Source organism: Pelodiscus sinensis, chromosome 1 (genome assembly GCF_052426305.1).
Source record: "Pelodiscus sinensis isolate ZL-2025 chromosome 1, ASM5242630v1, whole genome shotgun sequence".
Lineage (NCBI taxonomy): Eukaryota > Metazoa > Chordata > Testudines > Trionychidae > Pelodiscus > Pelodiscus sinensis.
Genome location: NC_143052.1, coordinates 4,658,705 through 4,678,035, shown reverse-complemented (window position 1 = coordinate 4,678,035; position 19,331 = coordinate 4,658,705). Strand labels below are relative to the sequence as shown.

At 74.3% G+C, this 19,331-nt stretch overlaps 1 protein-coding gene across 2 annotated transcripts in view; it reads left to right on the top strand.

The window, feature by feature from the left end:
- The window catches only part of KCP (kielin cysteine rich BMP regulator), a 28,389-nt gene continuing 9,058 nt past the window's right edge, over positions 1–19,331 (top strand). The window contains exons 1-12 of one of the 2 annotated variants that reach the window (XM_089777962.1): positions 1–220; positions 2,990–3,072; positions 3,219–3,312; positions 4,238–4,308; positions 5,555–5,639; positions 14,440–14,522; positions 15,262–15,435; positions 16,104–16,197; positions 16,528–16,610; positions 17,125–17,218; positions 18,236–18,318; positions 18,508–18,628. In XM_089777962.1, coding sequence (XP_089634088.1) covers positions 109–220; positions 2,990–3,072; positions 3,219–3,312; positions 4,238–4,308; positions 5,555–5,639; positions 14,440–14,522; positions 15,262–15,435; positions 16,104–16,197; positions 16,528–16,610; positions 17,125–17,218; positions 18,236–18,318; positions 18,508–18,628 — 1,177 coding nt within the window. In that variant the 5' untranslated portion in view covers positions 1–108. Of the gene's footprint in view, positions 221–2,989; positions 3,073–3,218; positions 3,313–3,844; positions 4,309–5,554; positions 5,640–14,439; positions 14,523–15,261; positions 15,436–16,103; positions 16,198–16,527; positions 16,611–17,124; positions 17,219–18,235; positions 18,319–18,507; positions 18,629–19,331 lie in introns of those variants that run through there. The other variant, XM_089777963.1, reaches the window with a different exon arrangement.

Below are 19,331 nucleotides of genomic sequence, written 5' to 3'. Positions count from 1 at the left end.
CCGTGCGCCCCTCCACCCCGTGCGCCCCGCGCTTCCCCCGGAGCGGAACTTTCCCGGGCGGGACCCCCGGCCCCGATCCGGCCGCCCTGCGCCCCGAGTGCTGTGCCCATGGCGCGGCTACCCCTGGCCTTTTGGCTCGGGCTGGTGGCGCTGTCCCTGCAGGCCCCGCCGGGCGGCGAGCCAGGCCCCGACCTGCCCCCGCTCCACTTCGGCGAGAACGGTGAGTGAGCCCCGCTCCGACGGCCGGGCCGAGGGATTCCTTGGCTTGCCAGGGGGGTCGGGTCTCTGGAAGGACCTGGCCCTGAGCTGCCGTTTGCACTGGCCGCGGAGGGGGCTTGTTTAGTCTGCAGAAGAGAAGGGCGGAGGGGGTGGGGGGGTTGAGAGCAGCCTTGAACACCCGGAAGGGGGGTTCAAAGAGGCTGGCGAGAGGCTGTTCTCAGTGGGGGCAGATGGCAGAACAAGGAGCAATGGGCTCAAGTTACAGTGGGGGAGGCCTAGGTTGGAGATTAGGAAAAACTATTTCCCTAGGAGGGTGGGGAAGCGCTGGGCTGGGTTCCCTAGGGAGGCGGATGGAATCTCCATCCCTAGAAGATTTTAATGCTGATTTCCGCAGTGGCCAGCCGGCCTGTGGAACTCCCTGCCGCTGGATGCCAGAGGCCTGGCGCCAACCAGGATCAGCCCTAGTTGTGAGCCTTGTGGGAGCCAGGAGCTTGGGCCTGCTGGACCACACTTTGCTCCCCGGAGGCCCCTGCGGTTTCCTGCAGCTACAGCGCCTGGGGGACTGACCGCAGTTGGCTGCCTTGGGCACGGCTCAGCAGCCGTCGGGAACCGTGGCACAGTCGGGCAGAGAGCGTGGCAAGGACCATGAGGCTGAATGGGGGGGCAGTGGAGGTGGTTTGTTAGTGTAGGGTCTCTTGCCCACTGGGCTGTGTATGCTGGTGGATAGAGAGGCCCATGCTGGTTTGTTATTGTAGGGTCTCCTGCCTGGAGGGGTGCTGATTAGTAGAGGAGAGAGCAAGGTTTCGTCTGCAAACCCCACGGGGCCAGTTTTCCTGTGACCCGCCAGCAGCTCCCTGTGCTGTCTCTGTACCCCCTTTCCCCCAGCCCTCGGGCCCCTCCCTCCCCAATCTCCTGCCGCTGGCCTCTATTCCAGCCTTGGCAGCTGGAGCAACAGCTGCCCTGGCCCCATCTGCTAACAAGCGAGGCTGACACCAGGCCTCCGGCACGAATTGCTGGGTACAGGCTCTGCTCCACTGCCCCCATGGAGGCTGGGGTATGTGGGGGGGTTAACAGCCTCTGGCTCCATCTGTGTGCCCCCCCCCCCACTTTGGTGGATGGGCTGGCGCTGGGTGAGGGTGCCCTAGGGAGCTGGGGGGTGCATGCCATGTGTGAGCGGGTAATGAGGGAGGGGTGCCTGGGGGAAGGGCCCCAGAGTATCAGCCGCCCCCCCCCCCCAGCTGTGTGCAGGTGATGTCTGAGGTCTGGGGGAAAGGGATTGCCCCCCCCCCTTCCCTGCCGCTGTCTGGGGATGTCGCCAGCCCTGGCCCGGTGTTGCCCAGCCTGCCAGCAGGCACCATTACCGGTCCCGCTTCCCAGACAGAAGGCCTCCTCCGGGAGGAGAATCCCCACTAAGCCCTAGCAATCTAGAGCCCATGACACCCAGCAGGGCAGCTCCGCCTCCATCCAGCAGAGGGCAGGGCAGTGCGCCAGCGGTCTCCCCGGGGCCCTGGTGGCTGCTGGGAACCGCCTGGAGGAGGTGATGAGCAGGGGGGGGGGGGGAGCAGTGACAGCCGGGAGACATGGAGCAGGGGGCCCCCTTTACCCCAGTGCCCCCCCAAGCTGCTCCCCCCCAGGATCCCGGGGCCGGGCTCCTGGAGTCGTTGGGGCAGGTGTGGGGCAGCACGGTGCCAGGCGTTCAGCCGAGCCAGGGAGATGTGCCAGTCGCAGGCTCCCCAAGCACCCAGCAAACGGCTCCCATCCGGGCCCCGGGCAGCCATGGGTAGCACAGAGCCGGGCCGGGCAGGGGCCGGGCGGGTGCCCGCCCTAGTGTGATTGACACCCCCTGCCTGCCTGCGGTGTCTTCCAGATCCCTCCCCCGGGCCCTACATCCTGGCAGAGGAGCGGTACCCGGCCGAGCCCCCCTTTGACCAAGGGCCCCCCCTGGCTCCAGCCCTCACCCACATCCACAGCTCCCAGCAGCAGCCCCGTGAGCCCGAGCTCCCCCCCAGCATGGGGCAGCCCGGCCCGGGCGCCCTGGAGCACAGAGTGTGGCAGCTGGAGGAGCTGGCCGGGGGACTCGGTGCCACGCTGGACGGGGTCAGAGCCCAGGTAGGGCCCGGGGCCGCCCTGCGGGGGGCAGGAGGCAATCCGCAGAGCGAGCAGTTAGCCGGCCCATTGGTGCCAACGCCCGCGGGCAAAGGGGGGGCTGGCAGGCCAAGGCGGCACTGCCAGGAGTCCTGGCTCCACCCCCACTCTGCTCTAACCACTAGACCCTACTCCCCTCCCGGAGCTGGGCTGGAACCCAGGCGTTCTGGCTCCCGCCCCCCCCCCCAGCTCATGGCTCCCGCTGTCTGGCGCAGAGCTGGGAGCGGCTGGCCCGCGGGGAGCCCCTGGAGAGCTACAGGTGCCGGCGGCTGGTGTGCACCGGGGAGGGGACGTGGCAGGAGGACGGCGCCCGCGCTGCGCCGGGATGGGCCCCAGTGCCCAGGTGAGAGGGGACGGGGCCCTGCCTGAGCCCGGGCTCCTGTAGGGGGCGCTGTGCCAGGCAGCCAGGCTGGCCCGGATCGGTGCCCCTCTGCCTCCTTGGCTTGGAGCCTGTGAGGGCGGCTCTAGTCCCGGTGGCAGGACGGTTGCTCTGCGCCCGGCTGCTGGCTGCAAGCGGGAAACCCCCACCCGCCCTGGGTGCCCCTCACTCCCGGGCTGGGCTCCCCCTGGCCCCACTGGCTCGGGTCCGTGTCCTGGGTTTTCATGCCGGTTCTCTCCCACCCAGGCCGTGCGGATGGCGCCGCCCGGCGAGAGCGCGGTGAGGAGTGGGCCCCACGTGTAGACCCCTGCTGGAGCTGCTGGTGCTTGGTAAGGCCACGCCCCCCTGTGCCATGCCCCTGCCCCGCCCCCAGGCCCAAGCTCCGCCCCCGGCTCCTCCCCAGCCTGGCACAGCTCCACCCACTCCGTTACTCATAAGCAGCCCCGGGAAGCCCTGACCCCCCTCTGCCCCACAGGAGGGTCGTGCCGTGTGCAGGAAGAGGCAATGTGCCAGGCTCTGCCGGCATCCTGCCAGCCCCCGCCCGGGCACCTGCTGCCCCATCTGTGACGGTGAGTGGGGCCCCCATGGGGGCAGGGAGCGCCGGGGCAGAGAGGTGGGGGGGGGGGTGTCTGTGCACCATGGAGGGTGGAGTCAAGGGGAACGTGTGGCGGGGGGGCGGGGCAGGCTCGATGGGGAAGTGGGTCTGTCCCATGAGCCTCCCCTGTCCGGGGGTCCCCGAGGGGCTCTGTGGTCTCTGCGTGGAGGCTGCCAGGGGGCAGGGGGTGACATGGCCACTGGGCTGAGGCCCAGCAAACTCATTGCCTGCCCTGGCCGGTGGGCGGCTCCAACTCCCTTCCCGGGGGCCCCTGGCCCTGCGGGGGAGGCTCTGTGTGCCCGGCCGGAGGGGGGGTGGGCGGGCGCCCCCAGGCTGCACCGCTCTCTCCCCACAGGCTGGGCCCCTTGGATCGTATCTGCCCCCGGAGGGGGCTATGACGTAGTGGGGGGGCTGTCTGTTTTGAGACCCTATGCTGCTCTGCAGAGACTCTGTGGGGGGGGGGCAGCGAGGGAAAGGGGCAGTGTGTGTGTGTGTGCAGGGCCCAGCTGGGGGGGAACCCTGAGGGGGGCTCGTAGACCATGGCCCCTGGGCTAGGCGAAGGAATCTGAACATAGCCGGGGCGCGGCCTCCTGGGGGCTGGGGGACAGCTTGCGGGGGGCTGGGGCAGTCTGGGTGGAGGGAAGCGTGGGGAAAGCAGAGGGGGGCCAGGGGCCAGTGAGCCCCTCCCCCCAAGAGGGCGAGGCCGTCTGCCCTGGCTCGTAGGTGAGCGTCGCGCCGGCGCTGTACCCGAGAAGCGAGACCCCTTCTGCTCCGCTGGCCGGCGGAGAGACCCCTCTGGCTGCGGATGGGGGGGCAGGGGCCTCTCCCTGTGGGGCTGAGCCCAGGGTGGGGGGCAGGTGGGGGCGGGGGCTGCTAACAGGGGGGCCTGTGTCATGCAGAGCGGGAACGTGTTGTGCGAACCCACGGCCTGCCCGGCGCCCGTCCTGAGAGCCAGGGGGTGCTGCCCGTGGTGAGTGGGCTGGGGAGGGGCACGGCCGGGGGGGCGGAGGGATGCTACCCTAAGGAGGGGGAGGGGACGGGGCAGTGACCTCAGGAGGGGATGGAGCAGGGCCCGAAGGAGGATGTGGGTATGGGGTGCTGCTGGGGGGGAGGGGGAGGGGATGGGGCAGTGCCCACGCGGAGTGGGGCTGGGGGAGGGGCAGGTAGCTGGGCGGGGGGTCCTGCCCATGATGCCGGGGGGGAGGGGCAGCCCAGGCTGCCGTTTGCAGGGGAGTCTGGGGGGTGCCCGTGGCATCCCTGCTCCCCAGGGGCCGTGCCAGGGGCCGGGGTGCCCTGACGGTTGATTCTGCCCCACGTGCCTCACCCCAGGTGCGGGGGCTGCGCTTACCATGCCCAGCCCATCCCAGCGGGGTCCCCCTTCCCCCCGCCGCGGGAGCCCTGCCTGGCCAGCGTCCCCCGGAGCCTCCCCCAGGGCCCTGCCTGGCCAGCGTCCCCCGGAGCCTCCCCCAGGGCCCTGCCTGGCCAGCGTCCCCCGGAGCCTCCCCCAGGGCCCTGCCTGGCCAGCGTCCCCCGGAGCCTCCCCCAGGGCCCTGCCTGGCCAGCGTCCCCCGGAGCCTCCCCCAGGGCCCTGCCTGGCCAGCGTCCCCCGGAGCCTCCCCCAGGGCCCTGCCTGGCCAGCGTCCCCCGGAGCCTCCCCCCAGGGCCCTGCCTGGCCAGCGTCCCCCGGAGCCTCCCCCCAGGGCCCTGCCTGGCCAGCGTCCCCCGGAGCCTCCCCCAGGGCCCTGCCTGGCCAGCGTCCCCCGGAGCCTCCCCCAGGGCCCTGCCTGGCCAGCGTCCCCCGGAGCCTCCCCCAGGGCCCTGCCTGGCCAGCGTCCCCCGGAGCCTCCCCCCAGGGCCCTGCCTGGCCAGCGTCCCCCGGAGCCTCCCCCAGGGCCTGCGCCCGCCTTCCTGGCCTCCACGCCCTGTGGGGCTCCGGCCCCGCGTGAGCCACGTGTGGGGTCTGCCCGCGGCTTGGCAGGGCCTTTCGCCTCCTCGGCGCCGAGCAGGGACCCCCTGGCCGGTCACGGCGCGTCCCAGGGTGGAGTTTGTCCCGTGCCAAGTCCCCTGGTCCTGCCTGGCGCAGCCCTTTGCTGGTAGCAGCCATCGCCCCAGGCTGGGGGGACCGGGGAGGGCTGGGGGGGCTCTGCGTGCCCCAGGGGGGAGGGGGGCGTGGGTGGGGCGCGGGCACTCGGCAGTGACCAGCCCCCTGCCTGCAGGATGGCACCGTGCGGTGCTCGCCCGTCACCTGCCCCCCGACCAGCTGCTCCCCCCTGGCGATGTGTCCTGGCCAGCGCTGTTCGGGTGAGTGTGCTGCGGGGGGGAGGGGGGCTCCCGGTGCCTTGCCCCCACCTTACCCTGGCAGGATTCGCTCCCAGCTTGGTCCCCCCCCCCCCCCCGTGGCCGTGCCCAGCGCTTGGGCCTCGCGCCACGGTGTCACCGGGACACCCACGCCCCATTCCCTGCCCAGGAAGGGTGAGGGGCTGGCCCCCGGAAGGCCCTGAGCACAGCCGGCGGTAGAGGGGGGGCTGGGAGCCCGGGCTCCGGGAGGGGAGTGGGGTCTAGTGATTAGAGCGGGGGTGGGGGCGGGAGCCGGGCGGTGCCGGGCTGGGACCCGCGTCTCTCCCCGCAGAAGAGCAATGTGGGGTGTCGCCGCGCTGCCCCGCCCGGCTCCGTCCTACTGCCTGGCGGGTGCTGTGCCCAGGAGGCAGGAGCCCCGATCCCTGCTGGTCCCCCCTCTCCGGGGAGTCTGGGCGGTGACAGCCCCGTGAGCCCCCCGGACGTCCCCCCCTCACCGACCCCACTGCTGCCTTGAAAACCTCCCCCACCACAGCCCAGGGCAGGGTGAGCCCATCCCCATGGCCTCCTGCCTGCCTGGCTTTGATCTCTGCTGGTGCCTCTCGCTCGCGACCCACAGCCCCCCAGTGCCCCTCGCTCGCGACCCACAGCCCCCAGTGCCCCTCGCTCCCGACCCACAGTGCCCCTCGCTCCCGACCCGCAGCCCCCCAGTGCCCCTCGCTCCCGACCCACAGCCCCCCAGTGCCCCTCGCTCGCGACCCACAGCCCCCAGTGCCCCTCGCTCCCGACCCACAGCCCCCCAGTGCCCCTCGCTCCCGACCCACAGCCCCCCAGTGCCCCTCGCTCGCGACCCACAGCCCCCAGTGCCCCTCGCTCCCGACCCGCAGCCCCCCAGTGCCCCTCGCTCCCGACCCACAGCCCCCCAGTGCCCCTCGCTCGCGACCCACAGCCCCCAGTGCCCCTCGCTCCCGACCCGCAGCCCCCAGTGCCCCTCGCTCCCGACCCACAGCCCCCCAGTGCCCCTCACTCGCGACCCACAGCCCCCAGTGCCCCTCGCTCCCGACCCGCAGCCCCCAGTGCCCCTCGCTCCCGACCCACAGCCCCCCAGTGCCCCTCGCTCGCGACCCACAGCCCCCAGTACCCCTCGCTCCCGACCCACAGCCCCCCAGTGCCCCTCGCTCCCGACCCACAGCCCCCCAGTGCCCCTCGCTCGCGACCCACAGCCCCCAGTGCCCCTCGCTCCCGACCCGCAGCCCCCAGTGCCCCTCGCTCCCGACCCACAGCCCCCCAGTGCCCCTCGCTCCCGACCCACAGCCCCCAGTGCCCCTCGCTCCCGACCCGCAGCCCCCAGTGCCCCTCGCTCCCAACCCCCAGTGCCCCTCGCTCCCGACCCACAGCCCCCCAGTGCCCCTCGCTCCCGACCCGCAGCCCCCAATGCCCCTCGCTCCCGACCCCCAGTGCCTCTCGCTCCCGACCCCCAGCCCCCAATGCCCCTCGCTCCCGACCCGCAGACCCCAATGCCCCTCGCTCCCGACCCCCAGTGCCTCTCGCTCCCGACCCGCAGCCCCCAATGCCCCTCGCTCCCGACCCCCAGTGCCTCTCGCTCCCGACCCCCAGCCCCCAATGCCCCTCGCTCCCGACCCGCAGCCCCCAATGCCCCTCGCTCCCGACCCGCAGCCCCCAGTGCCCCTCGCTCCCGACCCACAGCCCCCATTGCCCCTCGCTCCCGACCCACAGCCCCCAATGCCCCTCGCTCCCGACCCGCAGCCCCCAGTGCCCCTCGCTCCCGACCCGCAGCCCCCAGTGCCCCTCGCTCCCGACCCACAGCCCCCAATGCCCCTCGCTCCCGACCCGCAGCCCCCCATGCCCCTCGCTCCCGACCCACAGCCCCCAGTGCCCCTCGCTCCCGACCCCCAGTGCCCCTCGCTCCCGACCCGCAGCCCCCAGTGCCCCTCGCTCCCGACCCCCAGTGCCCCTCGCTCCCAACCCCCAGTGCCCCTCGCTCCCGACCCGCAGCCCCCCGTGCCCCTCGCTCCCGACCCGCAGCCCCCAATGCCCCTCGCTCCCGACCCACAGTGCCCCTCGCTCCCGACCCGCAGCCCCCCAGTGCCCCTCGCTCCCGACCCACAGCCCCCCAGTGCCCCTCGCTCCCGACCCACAGCCCCCAGTGCCCCTCGCTCCCGACCCGCAGCCCCCAGTGCCCCTCGCTCGCGACCCACAGCCCCCAGTGCCCCTCGCTCCCGACCCGCAGCCCCCAGTGCCCCTCGCTCCCGACCCCCAGCCCCCAATGCCCCTCGCTCCCGACCCGCAGCCCCCCAGTGCCCCTCGCTCCCGACCCGCAGCCCCCAATGCCCCTCGCTCCCAACCCCCAGTGCCCCTCGCTCCCGACCCGCAGCCCCCCAGTGTCCCTCGCTCCCGACCCACAGCCCCCAGTGCCCCTCGCTCCCAACCCCCAGTGCCCCTCGCTCCCGACCCACAGCCCCCCAGTGCCCCTCGCTCCCGACCCACAGCCCCCAGTGCCCCTCGCTCCCGACCCACAGTGCCCCTCGCTCCCGACCCGCAGCCCCCAGTGCCCCTCGCTCCCGACCCGCAGCCCCCCAGTGCCCCTCGCTCCCAACCCCCAGTGCCCCTCGCTCCCGACCCCCAGCCCCCAATGCCCCTCGCTCCCGACCCCCAGCCCCCCAGTGCCCCTCGCTCCCGACCCGCAGCCCCCAGTGCCCCTCGCTCCCGACCCGCAGCCCCCAGTGCCCCTCGCTCCCGACCCACAGCCCCCAGTGCCCCTCGCTCCCGACCCACAGTGCCCCTCGCTCCCGACCCGCAGCCCCCCAGTGCCCCTCGCTCCCGACCCACAGCCCCCCAGTGCCCCTCGCTCGCGACCCACAGCCCCCAGTGCCCCTCGCTCCCGACCCACAGCCCCCAGTGCCCCTCGCTCCCGACCCACAGTGCCCCTCGCTCCCGACCCGCAGCCCCCCAGTGCCCCTCGCTCCCGACCCACAGCCCCCCAGTGCCCCTCGCTCGCGACCCACAGCCCCCAGTGCCCCTCGCTCCCGACCCGCAGCCCCCAGTGCCCCTCGCTCCCGACCCGCAGCCCCCAGTGCCCCTCGCTCGCGACCCACAGCCCCCCAGTGCCCCTCACTCGCGACCCACAGCCTCCAGTGCCCCTCGCTCGCGACCCACAGCCCCCCAGTGCCCCTCGCTCGCGACCCACAGCCCCCAGTGCCCCTCGCTCCCGACCCACAGTGCCCCTCGCTCCCGACCCGCAGCCCCCCAGTGCCCCTCGCTCCCGACCCGCAGCCCCCAGTGCCCCTCGCTCCCGACCCGCAGCCCCCCAGTGCCCCTCGCTCCCAACCCCCAGTGCCCCTCGCTCCCGACCCCCAGCCCCCAATGCCCCTCGCTCCCGACCCGCAGCCCCCCAGTGCCCCTCGCTCCCGACCCGCAGCCCCCAGTGCCCCTCGCTCCCGACCCGCAGCCCCCAGTGCCCCTCGCTCCCAACCCCCAGTGCCCCTCGCTCCCGACCCACAGCCCCCCAGTGCCCCTCGCTCCCGACCCGCAGCCCCCCAGTGCCCCTCGCTCCCGACCCGCAGCCCCCCAGTGCCCCTCGCTCCCAACCCCCAGTGCCCCTCGCTCCCGACCCCCAGCCCCCAATGCCCCTCGCTCCCGACCCGCAGCCCCCAATGCCCCTCGCTCCCGACCCCCAGCCCCCAATGCCCCTCGCTCCCGACCCGCAGCCCCCCAGTGCCCCTCGCTCCCGACCCGCAGCCCCCAGTGCCCCTCGCTCCCAACCCCCAGTGCCCCTCGCTCCCGACCCACAGCCCCCCAGTGCCCCTCGCTCCCGACCCGCAGCCCCCAATGCCCCTCGCTCCCGACCCCCAGTGCCTCTCGCTCCCGACCCCCAGCCCCCAATGCCCCTCGCTCCCGACCCGCAGACCCCAATGCCCCTCGCTCCCGACCCCCAGTGCCTCTCGCTCCCGACCCGCAGCCCCCAATGCCCCTCGCTCCCGACCCCCAGTGCCTCTCGCTCCCGACCCGCAGCCCCCAGTGCCCCTCGCTCCCGACCCACAGCCCCCAGTGCCCCTCGCTCCCGACCCGCAGCCCCCAGTGCCCCTCGCTCCCGACCCGCAGCCCCCAGTGCCCCTCGCTCCCGACCCACAGCCCCCCAGTGCCCCTCGCTCCCGACCCACAGCCCCCAGTGCCCCTCGCTCCCGACCCGCAGCCCCCAGTGCCCCTCGCTCCCAACCCCCAGTGCCCCTCGCTCCCGACCCACAGCCCCCCAGTGCCCCTCGCTCCCGACCCGCAGCCCCCAATGCCCCTCGCTCCCGACCCCCAGTGCCTCTCGCTCCCGACCCCCAGCCCCCAATGCCCCTCGCTCCCGACCCGCAGACCCCAATGCCCCTCGCTCCCGACCCCCAGTGCCTCTCGCTCCCGACCCGCAGCCCCCAATGCCCCTCGCTCCCGACCCCCAGTGCCTCTCGCTCCCGACCCCCAGCCCCCAATGCCCCTCGCTCCCGACCCGCAGCCCCCAATGCCCCTCGCTCCCGACCCGCAGCCCCCAGTGCCCCTCGCTCCCGACCCACAGCCCCCATTGCCCCTCGCTCCCGACCCACAGCCCCCAATGCCCCTCGCTCCCGACCCGCAGCCCCCAGTGCCCCTCGCTCCCGACCCGCAGCCCCCAGTGCCCCTCGCTCCCGACCCACAGCCCCCAATGCCCCTCGCTCCCGACCCGCAGCCCCCCATGCCCCTCGCTCCCGACCCACAGCCCCCAGTGCCCCTCGCTCCCGACCCCCAGTGCCCCTCGCTCCCGACCCGCAGCCCCCAGTGCCCCTCGCTCCCGACCCCCAGTGCCCCTCGCTCCCAACCCCCAGTGCCCCTCGCTCCCGACCCGCAGCCCCCCGTGCCCCTCGCTCCCGACCCGCAGCCCCCAATGCCCCTCGCTCCCGACCCACAGCCCCCAGTGCCCCTCGCTCCCGACCCGCAGCCCCCAATGCCCCTCGCTCGCGACCCACAGCCCCCCATGCCCCTCGCTCCCGACCCGCAGCACCCAGTGCCCCTCGCTCCCGACCCGCAGCCCCCAGTGCCCCTCGCTCCCGACCCACAGCCCCCAATGCCCCTCGCTCCCGACCCACAGCCCCCAGTGCCCCTCGCTCCCGACCCGCAGCCCCCAGTGCCCCTCGCTCCCGACCCCCAGTGCCCCTCGCTCCCGACCCCCAGTGCCCCTCGCTCCCGACCCGCAGCCCCCAATGCCCCTCGCTCCCGACCCGCAGTGCCCCTCGCTCCCGACCCCCAGTGCCCCTCGCTCCCGACCCGCAGCCCCCAATGCCCCTCGCTCCCGACCCGCAGCCCCCAGTGCCCCTCGCTCCCGACCCGCAGCCCCCCAGTGCCCCTCGCTCCCAACCCCCAGTGCCCCTCGCTCCCGACCCCCAGTGCCCCTCGCTCCCGACCCGCAGCCCCCAATGCCCCTCGCTCCCGACCCCCAGTGCCTCTCGCTCCCGACCCCCAGTGCCTCTCGCTCCCGACCCCCAGCCCCCAATGCCCCTCGCTCCCGACCCCCAGTGCCTCTCGCTCCCGACCCCCAGTGCCTCTCGCTCCCGACCCCCAGCCCCCAATGCCCCTCGCTCCCGACCCGCAGCCCCCAATGCCCCTCGCTCCCGACCCACAGCCCCCAGTGCCCCTCGCTCGCGACCCACAGCCCCCCATGCCCCTCGCTCCCGACCCACAGCCCCCCATGCCCCTCGCTCCCGACCCGCAGCCCCCAGTGCCCCTCGCTCGCGACCCGCAGCCCCCAATGCCCCTCGCTCCCGACCCGCAGCCCCCATTGCCCCTCGCTCCCGACCCACAGCCCCCCATGCCCCTCGCTCCCGACCCGCAGCCCCCAGTGCCCCTCGCTCCCGACCCACAGCCCCCAGTGCCCCTCGCTCCCGACCCCCAGTGCCCCTCGCTCCCGACCCGCAGCCCCCAGTGCCCCTCGCTCCCGACCCGCAGCCCCCAGTGCCCCTCGCTCCCGACCCCCAGTGCCCCTCGCTCCCAACCCCCAGTGCCCCTCGCTCCCGACCCGCAGCCCCCAATGCCCCTCGCTCCCGACCCGCAGTGCCCCTCGCTCCCGACCCCCAGTGCCCCTCGCTCCCGACCCGCAGCCCCCAATGCCCCTCGCTCCCGACCCGCAGCCCCCAGTGCCCCTCGCTCCCGACCCGCAGCCCCCCAGTGCCCCTCGCTCCCAACCCCCAGTGCCCCTCGCTCCCGACCCCCAGTGCCCCTCGCTCCCGACCCGCAGCCCCCAATGCCCCTCGCTCCCGACCCGCAGCCCCCCCAGTGCCTCTCGCTCCCGACCCCCAGCCCCCCGTGCCCCTCGCTCCCGACCCGCAGCCCCCCAGTGCCTCTCGCTCCCGACCCCCAGCGCCCCTCGCTCCCGACCCGCAGCCCCCAATGCCCCTCGCTCCCGACCCACAGCCCCCCGTGCCCCTCGCTCCCGACCCACAGCCCCCCGTGCCCCTCGCTCCCGACCCACAGCCCCCCGTGCCCCTCGCTCCCGACCCGCAGCCCCCAGTGCCCCTCGCTCCCGACCCACAGCCCCCCGTGCCGCTCGCTCCCGACCCACAGCCCCCAATGCCCCTCACTCCCGACCCACAGCCCCCAATGCCCCTCGCTCCCGACCCGCAGCCCCCAGTGCCCCTCGCTCCCGACCCGCAGCCCCCAATGCCCCTCGCTCCCGACCCACAGCCCCCCGTGCCCCTCGCTCCCGACCCCCAGTGCCCCTCGCTCCCGACCCGCAGCCCCCAGTGCCCCTCGCTCCCGACCCGCAGCCCCCAATGCCCCTCGCTCCCGACCCCCAGTGCCCCTCGCTCCCGACCCGCAGCCCCCAGTGCCCCTCGCTCCCGACCCGCAGCCCCCAATGCCCCTCGCTCCCAACCCCCAGTGCCCCTCGCTCCCGACCCGCAGCCCCCCGTGCCCCTCGCTCCCGACCCGCAGCCCCCAGTGCCCCTCGCTCCCGACCCCCAGTGCCCCTCGCTCCCGACCCCCAGTGCCCCTCGCTCCCAACCCCCAGTGCCCCTCGCTCCCGACCCGCAGCCCCCAATGCCCCTCGCTCCCGACCCGCAGTGCCCCTCGCTCCCGACCCCCAGTGCCCCTCGCTCCCGACCCGCAGCCCCCAATGCCCCTCGCTCCCGACCCGCAGCCCCCCAGTGCCCCTCGCTCCCAACCCCCAGTGCCCCTCGCTCCCGACCCCCAGTGCCCCTCGCTCCCGACCCGCAGCCCCCAATGCCCCTCGCTCCCGACCCGCAGCCCCCCGTGCCCCTCGCTCCCGACCCGCAGCCCCCCAGTGCCTCTCGCTCCCGACCCCCAGCCCCCAGTGCCCCTCGCTCCCGACCCGCAGCCCCCAATGCCCCTCGCTCCCGACCCGCAGCCCCCCGTGCCCCTCGCTCCCGACCCGCAGCCCCCAGTGCCCCTCGCTCCCGACCCGCAGCCCCCAATGCCCCTCGCTCCCAACCCCCAGTGCCCCTCGCTCCCGACCCACAGCCCCCCGTGCCCCTCGCTCCCGACCCCCAGTGCCTCTCGCTCCCGACCGGCAGCCCCCAGTGCCCCTCGCTCCCGACCCCCAGTGCCTCTCGCTCCCGACCGGCAGCCCCCAGTGCCCCTCGCTCCCGACCCCCAGTGCCTCTCGCTCCCGACCCACAGCCCCCCGTGCCCCTCGCTCCCGACCCCCAGTGCCCCTCGCTCCCGACCCACAGCCCCCAGTGCCCCTCGCTCCCGACCCGCAGCCCCCCGTGCCCCTCGCTCCCGACCCCCCGTGCCCCTCGCTCCCGACCCGCAGCCCCCAATGCCCCTCGCTCCCGACCCACAGCCCCCCGTGCCCCTCGCTCCCGACCCCCAGTCCCCCGTGCCCCTCGCTCCCGACCCCCAGTCCCCCGTGCCCCTCGCTCCCGACCCCCAGTCCCCCGTGCCCCTCGCTCCCGACCCCCAGTCCCCCGTGCCCCTCGCTCCCGACCCCCAGTGCCTCTCGCTCCCGACCCCCAGCCCCCAGTGCCCCTCGCTCCCGACCCCCAGCCCCCAGTGCCCCTCGCTCCCGACCCGCAGCCCCCCGTGCCCCTCGCTCCCGACCCCCAGTCCCCAGTGCCCCTCGCTCCCGACCCCCAGCCCCCAGTGCCCCTCGCTCCCGACCCGCAGCCCCCCGTGCCCCTCGCTCCCGACCCCCAGTGCCCCTCACTCCCGACCCACAGCCCCCAGTGCCCCTCGCTCCCGACCCACAGCCCCCTGTGCCCCTCGCTCCCGACCCCCAGTGCCCCTTGCTCCCGACCGGCAGCCCCCAGTGCCCCTCGCTCCCAACCCACAGCCCCCAGTGCCCCTCGCTCCCGACCCCCAGTGCCCCTCGCTCCCGACCGGCAGCCCCCAGTGCCCCTCGCTCGTGACCCGCAGCCCCCAGTGCCCCTCCCTCCCGACCCACAGCCCCCAGTGCCCCTCGCTCCCGACCCACAGCCTCTGCTGGCCCAGCCCTGGGCAGATCCATGGGGTGGGAGCCGGTTGGCAGCTCCGTTTCCACTGCCCGCGGGTGCTGCAGGGCCCGGCTGGGTACTGACGGGCTGGGCTGGCTTGGCCAGTCCCCGTGCCCGTGGGGGGGCCGGCCTGCCCCAGAGCGGAGCCGGAGGTGGGGGCAGGGGCTGGGGGCAGGAGTTGGGATCAGCGGGTGCCAGGGGGCTCCTGGCAGGGGGTGTGACTCGGGATCTGGGGGGGTCCGACTGGGGGGAATGTGGCGCTGGGGGTCACAGTGCCAGGGGCTGGTCTCCCCCACTCAGTCCCTCCCCTCCCCTCGTGCCAGGCTGCCACTTCCAGGGCCGGGACCCCGCGGAAGGAGAGACCTTCCCAGCCCCCGGCAGGCGCTGCGAGCAGTGTCGCTGCCTGGTACGTGCCCACGAGCGGGGGTAGGGCAGGGCCGATGGGCACAGCCCCAGGGGGCACAGGGAGCCGGGGGGGCTGGGTACCGCCCCAGGGGGCACAGGGAGCCGGGGGGGCTGGGTACCGTCCCAGGGGGCACAGGGAGCCGGGGGGGGCTGGGAACCGCCCCAGGGGGCACAGGGAGCCGGGGGGGCTGGGTACCGCCCCAGGGGGCACAGGGAGCCGGGGGGGGCTGGGTACCGCCCCAGGGGGCACAGGGAGCCGGGGGGGCTGGGTACCGCCCCAGGGGGCACAGGGAGCCGGGGGGGCTGGGTACCGCCCCAGGGGGCACAGGGAGCCGGGGGGGGCGGGGAGGCTGGGAACCGCCCCAGGGGGCACAGGGAGCCGGGGGGGCTGGGTACCGCCCCAGGGGGCACAGGGAGCCGGGGGGGGCGGGGAGGCTGGGAACCGCCCCAGGGGCACAGGGAGCCGGGGGGGCTGGGTACCGCCCCAGGGGGCACAGGGAGCCGGGGGGGGGGGGGAGGCTGGGAACCGCCCCAGGGGCACAGGGAGCCGGGGGGGCTGGGTACCGCCCCAGGGGGCACAGGGAGCCGGGGGGGCTGGGTACCGCCCCAGGGGGCACAGTGAGCCGGGGGGGGCTGGGTACCGCCCCAGGGGCACAGGGAGCCGGGGGGGCTGGGTACCGTCCCAGGGGGCACAGGGAGCCGGGGGGGAGGCTGGGTACATGCAGTGCCCTCTTTTGCAGCGGGGAGAGGTGTCCTGCGAGCCCCTGCCCTGCCCCGAGGTGACCTGCCCCCACCCAGCCGCCGGCCCCTGCGACTGCCCCACATGCGATGGCTGCAGCTTCCACGGGCGAGCGTGCGGCAACGGAGAGCGGTTCCCTGACCCCCGCGCCGCCTGCCGCCGCTGCGCCTGCCTGGTGAGCGCTGCCCACGCAGCCATGCCCAGCGGGGCTTACCCCCCTTGTTCCATGGCGTGTGCGTTCCACGGCCCTGTAGTAAACCCCGTGCGTGCCTCAGTTTCCCCAGGCTCTGCCCCTGCCTGGTGAGCGGTCCCCACACAGTTGTGCCCAGCGGGGCTTACCCCTTTGTTCCGAGGCATGTGCGTTCCACGACCCTGCAGTAACCCCCGGGCGTGCCTCAGTTTCCCTGGGCTCTGCACCAGATGGCTGAGGTGGGGGGGAACAGGTGACACCCAGGAAGCAGGGGCCGGACTGCTGAGAGTGTGTGTGTCTGGGCTGGCTTGGGGGTGCAGGGGGAGGGGCAGGGCTCTAGGGGCGCCCCCCCCCCCCCAGGACAGTGCTGGCCGCTCCTGCGCTGACACGTCTGTGCTACGCTGCGTCCCTGTCGCCCCCTGACTCTCCTCCCTGCCGGTCGGGGGGCTGGGCCCGGGGGCTCCCTGCGCCCCTCGGGACAGCAGCTAGCTCTGGGGAGGAGCCCAGTGGCGCACAGGGAGGGGGCTCACAGTCCTGGCACCGACTTCCTCTGCGCGGGGGGCCCAGGGGGTGGGCTGCTGGCTCCAGGGGGTGTCCGTCCCTCCCCGGCCCTGGCCCGGCTGGGTGTGATGCCACCAGCTCTCATCCCGCAGGATGGCAGGGTGACGTGTGTGCCCGGCCTCTGCCCCCCGGCCCCCTGCGCCAGCCCCGTCCAGCGCCCGGGCCGCTGCTGCCCCCAGTGTCCAGGTGAGGAGACCGCTGCCTCGTGGGGCTGTGCCCAGCACCCAGGCCTCTGGGCTTGGCACCTATTCCCCACACCGGCAGGGGGCACAGTGGGGGGGAGGGGGTGGGGAGGCAAAGGTGTGAGGGGAGGGGTACGGGGGGGGGAGGGCCGGAGGAGGGGCACAGCAGGAGTGGGGTCGGGAGGCAAAGGCACGGGAGAAGGGGGGCACAGCGGGAGGGGGGGCTGGAGGAGGGCACAGCCAAGGGGACAGGGAAGCAAAGGGGCGGGTGCTGTCCGGGGCAGTGGGCCGGGGGTGGCAGGCCAGGAGGGCTCTGACCCCCCCCCTCTCTCAGAGTGCCGGCACGGGGGGCAGGAGCACCCCGAGGGCTCACACTGGCCGTCCCCGACAGACCCCTGCCAGCGGTGCTCCTGTGTGGTGAGACCCCCTAGAATCCCCCTGTTTCCGGGCCCCCAGCTGGCCCCCCGACTCCTCCCCAGTGCTGGGCAGGGGGCAGCAAGGGGGGCACCCCACACAGGCTGGGCCCGCTCCGAGACCCCCTGAGCCATGGGGCTGGGGCGGGGTGGGGGGGGGGGTGGCACAGAGGGGAGGGGAGGAGGCAAAGGAGCGGGGGTGGGAGGGCTGGAGGGGAACACAGTGGGGGGGAGGGGGGGAGGGTGACAGAGTGGATCCCCCTGTGTCCAGTGTTCCCTGTTGCCCCCCCCTCACTCCCGGGGCCTCGCTGCCCCCCGCCGGTCCCCCCCCCCCCCCGGTCTGCTTGGGCCTGCCACCGAGTGTGGGCAGCGTTAGGGGCAGAGGGAACTGGCTCTGGGGAGGGGACAGATACCCCCTGATGCTTGGGGGTGGGGCTGGTTTGGGTCACCGGTGCCCAGGTGGGGGCGGGCATCAGACCCCTCCCCCGCTGCTGACAGCTGTGCTGCTCTCCTCCCAGGGCGGGGAGGTGCGTTGCGTGACGGCCCCCTGCCCCCCGCTGACCTGCGCCCACCGGGTGACGGAGCCCGGGGACTGCTGCCCCCGCTGCCAAGGTACCTCCTGCGCCCCGGGCCGTGCGCCTGCCCCTTTAAGAGAGGTCATCTGCATAACTCCGCCCCCAAGCAATGGCCCGTTTCCCTCCCTGGAGGGCGGGCGACTCCCGTGGGTCCATATGGGGTGACTAGTGCCCGGGGGGCCGGACGGCCTGCGGGAAGGACCGTGGCGGCGGCGTGAGCCTCACCCCCTGCTCACCCGGTGCCCGCAGGCCGCATGCCCGACAGGTGGGTGCCCACGCCGGAGGGGGCACGGTGGGCAGGGGGCTGCGGCATCGTAGAGCCAGAGGTTGGACCAGAACCTCTGCCCCCGCTCAGCACAGGCCGGAGACCTGCCCCTCCCCCCAAGCGTCTGGTCCTGGGTTCTGTCCCTGGCTCTGGCAGGGGAGCGGGGGCTAGTGGTTAGAGTGGAAGGGGTGGGAGCCAGGACTCCTGGGTTCTGGCTCTGGGAAGGGAGCGGGGGCTAGTGGTTAGAGTGGAGGGGGTGGGAGCCAGGACTCCTGGGTTCTGGCTCTGGGAGGGGATCGGGGGCTAGTGGTTAGAGTGGAGGGGGTGGGAGCCAGGACTCCTGGGTTCTGGCTCTGGGAGGGGAGCGGGGGCTAGTGGTTAGAGTGGAGGGGGTGGGAGCCAGGACTCCTGGGTTCTGGCTCTGGGAGGGGAGCGGGGGCTAGTGGTTAGAGTGGAAGGGGTGGGAGCCAGGACTCCTGGGTTCTGGCTCTGGGAGGGGAGCGGGGGCTAGTGGTTAGAGTGGAAGGGGTGGGAGCCAGGACTCCTGGGTTCTGGCTCTGGGAGGGGAGCGGGGGCTAGTGGTTAGTGGAGGGGGTGGGAGCCAGGACTCCTGGGTTCTGGCTCTGGGAGGGGAGCGGGGGCTAGTGGTTAGAGTGGAGGGGGTGGGAGCCAGGACTCCTGGGTTCTGGCTCTGGGAGGGGAGCGGGGGCTAGTGGTTAGTGGAGGGGGTGGGAGCCAGGCTCGGGGAGCAGGCCCCCCCGCAGTGCTCTGAGTGGGTTTTCTCCGCAGGCTGCGTGGTGCAGGGCCGGCCATACCGCCCCGGGGAGACCTTCCAGCCCTCGCTGGACCCCTGCGAGATCTGCACCTGTGAGGTAAGCGGGGGGACACTGCTCCCCTCCCCCCCGGAGGGGCTCTTCAGGGCCTCTTGCCTGGGGGCGCCGGGGCTTTGGGGGGCTGCTCCCCACCTGGGGGAGGATTAGTCCATTCCTGGGCTGCGGGGGGAAGACCGGGGGGGTGGGAGGCAGGACGGTAACCGGCCTGGCTGCTGCCGTTTGTTGCAGCTGCTGGAGTTCGGGGGGCCGCAGGTGCGCTGCTACCGCAGGCCGTGCCCCAGCCTGGTGGGCTGCCCCCGGAGCCAGGTCCAGCCTCCCGGGGAGAACCAGTGCTGCGCCACCTGTGCCCGTGAGTACCCTGCTGGCGCGGGCCGGGGCCGGTCTGCCAGGGCACTGCATGGGGAGGGCATTGCCCCGGAACACCCTGCCCCAGCCCCACACCCCCACTGTGCCCCTTACTGGCAGGGCCACTCCACCAGGGCACGGCATGGGGCGGGCATTGCCCCGGAACATCCTGCCCATGCCCCACCCCCCACAATATCCTGCACTAGCAGCGCCAGGCTGGACCAGCCCGGAATTCCCGCCCCCCCCATTGCCCTACAGCGGCCCCTGCTGGACTGGGCTGGACTGGAATAGCCGGGAAACCCTCCCCATAGCGCCCCCTGCTGGACTGGAATAGCCAGGAAACCCTCCCCATAGCGCCCCCTGCTGGACTGGGCTGGACTGGAATAGCCTGGAAACCCTCCCCATAGCGCCCCCTGCTGGACTGGGCTGGACTGGAATAGCCTGGAAACCCTCCCCATAGCGCCCCCTGCTGGACTGGAATAGCCAGGAAACCCTCCCCATAGCGCCCCCTGCTGGACTGGAATAGCCAGGAAACCCTCCCCATAGCGCCCCCTGCTGGACTGGGCTGGACTGGAATAGCCTGGAAACCCTCCCCATAGCGCCCCCTGCTGGACTGGGCTGGACTGGAATAGCCTGGAAACCCTCCCCATAGCGCCCCCTGCTGGACTGGGCTGGACTGGAATAGCCTGGAAACCCTCCCCATAGCG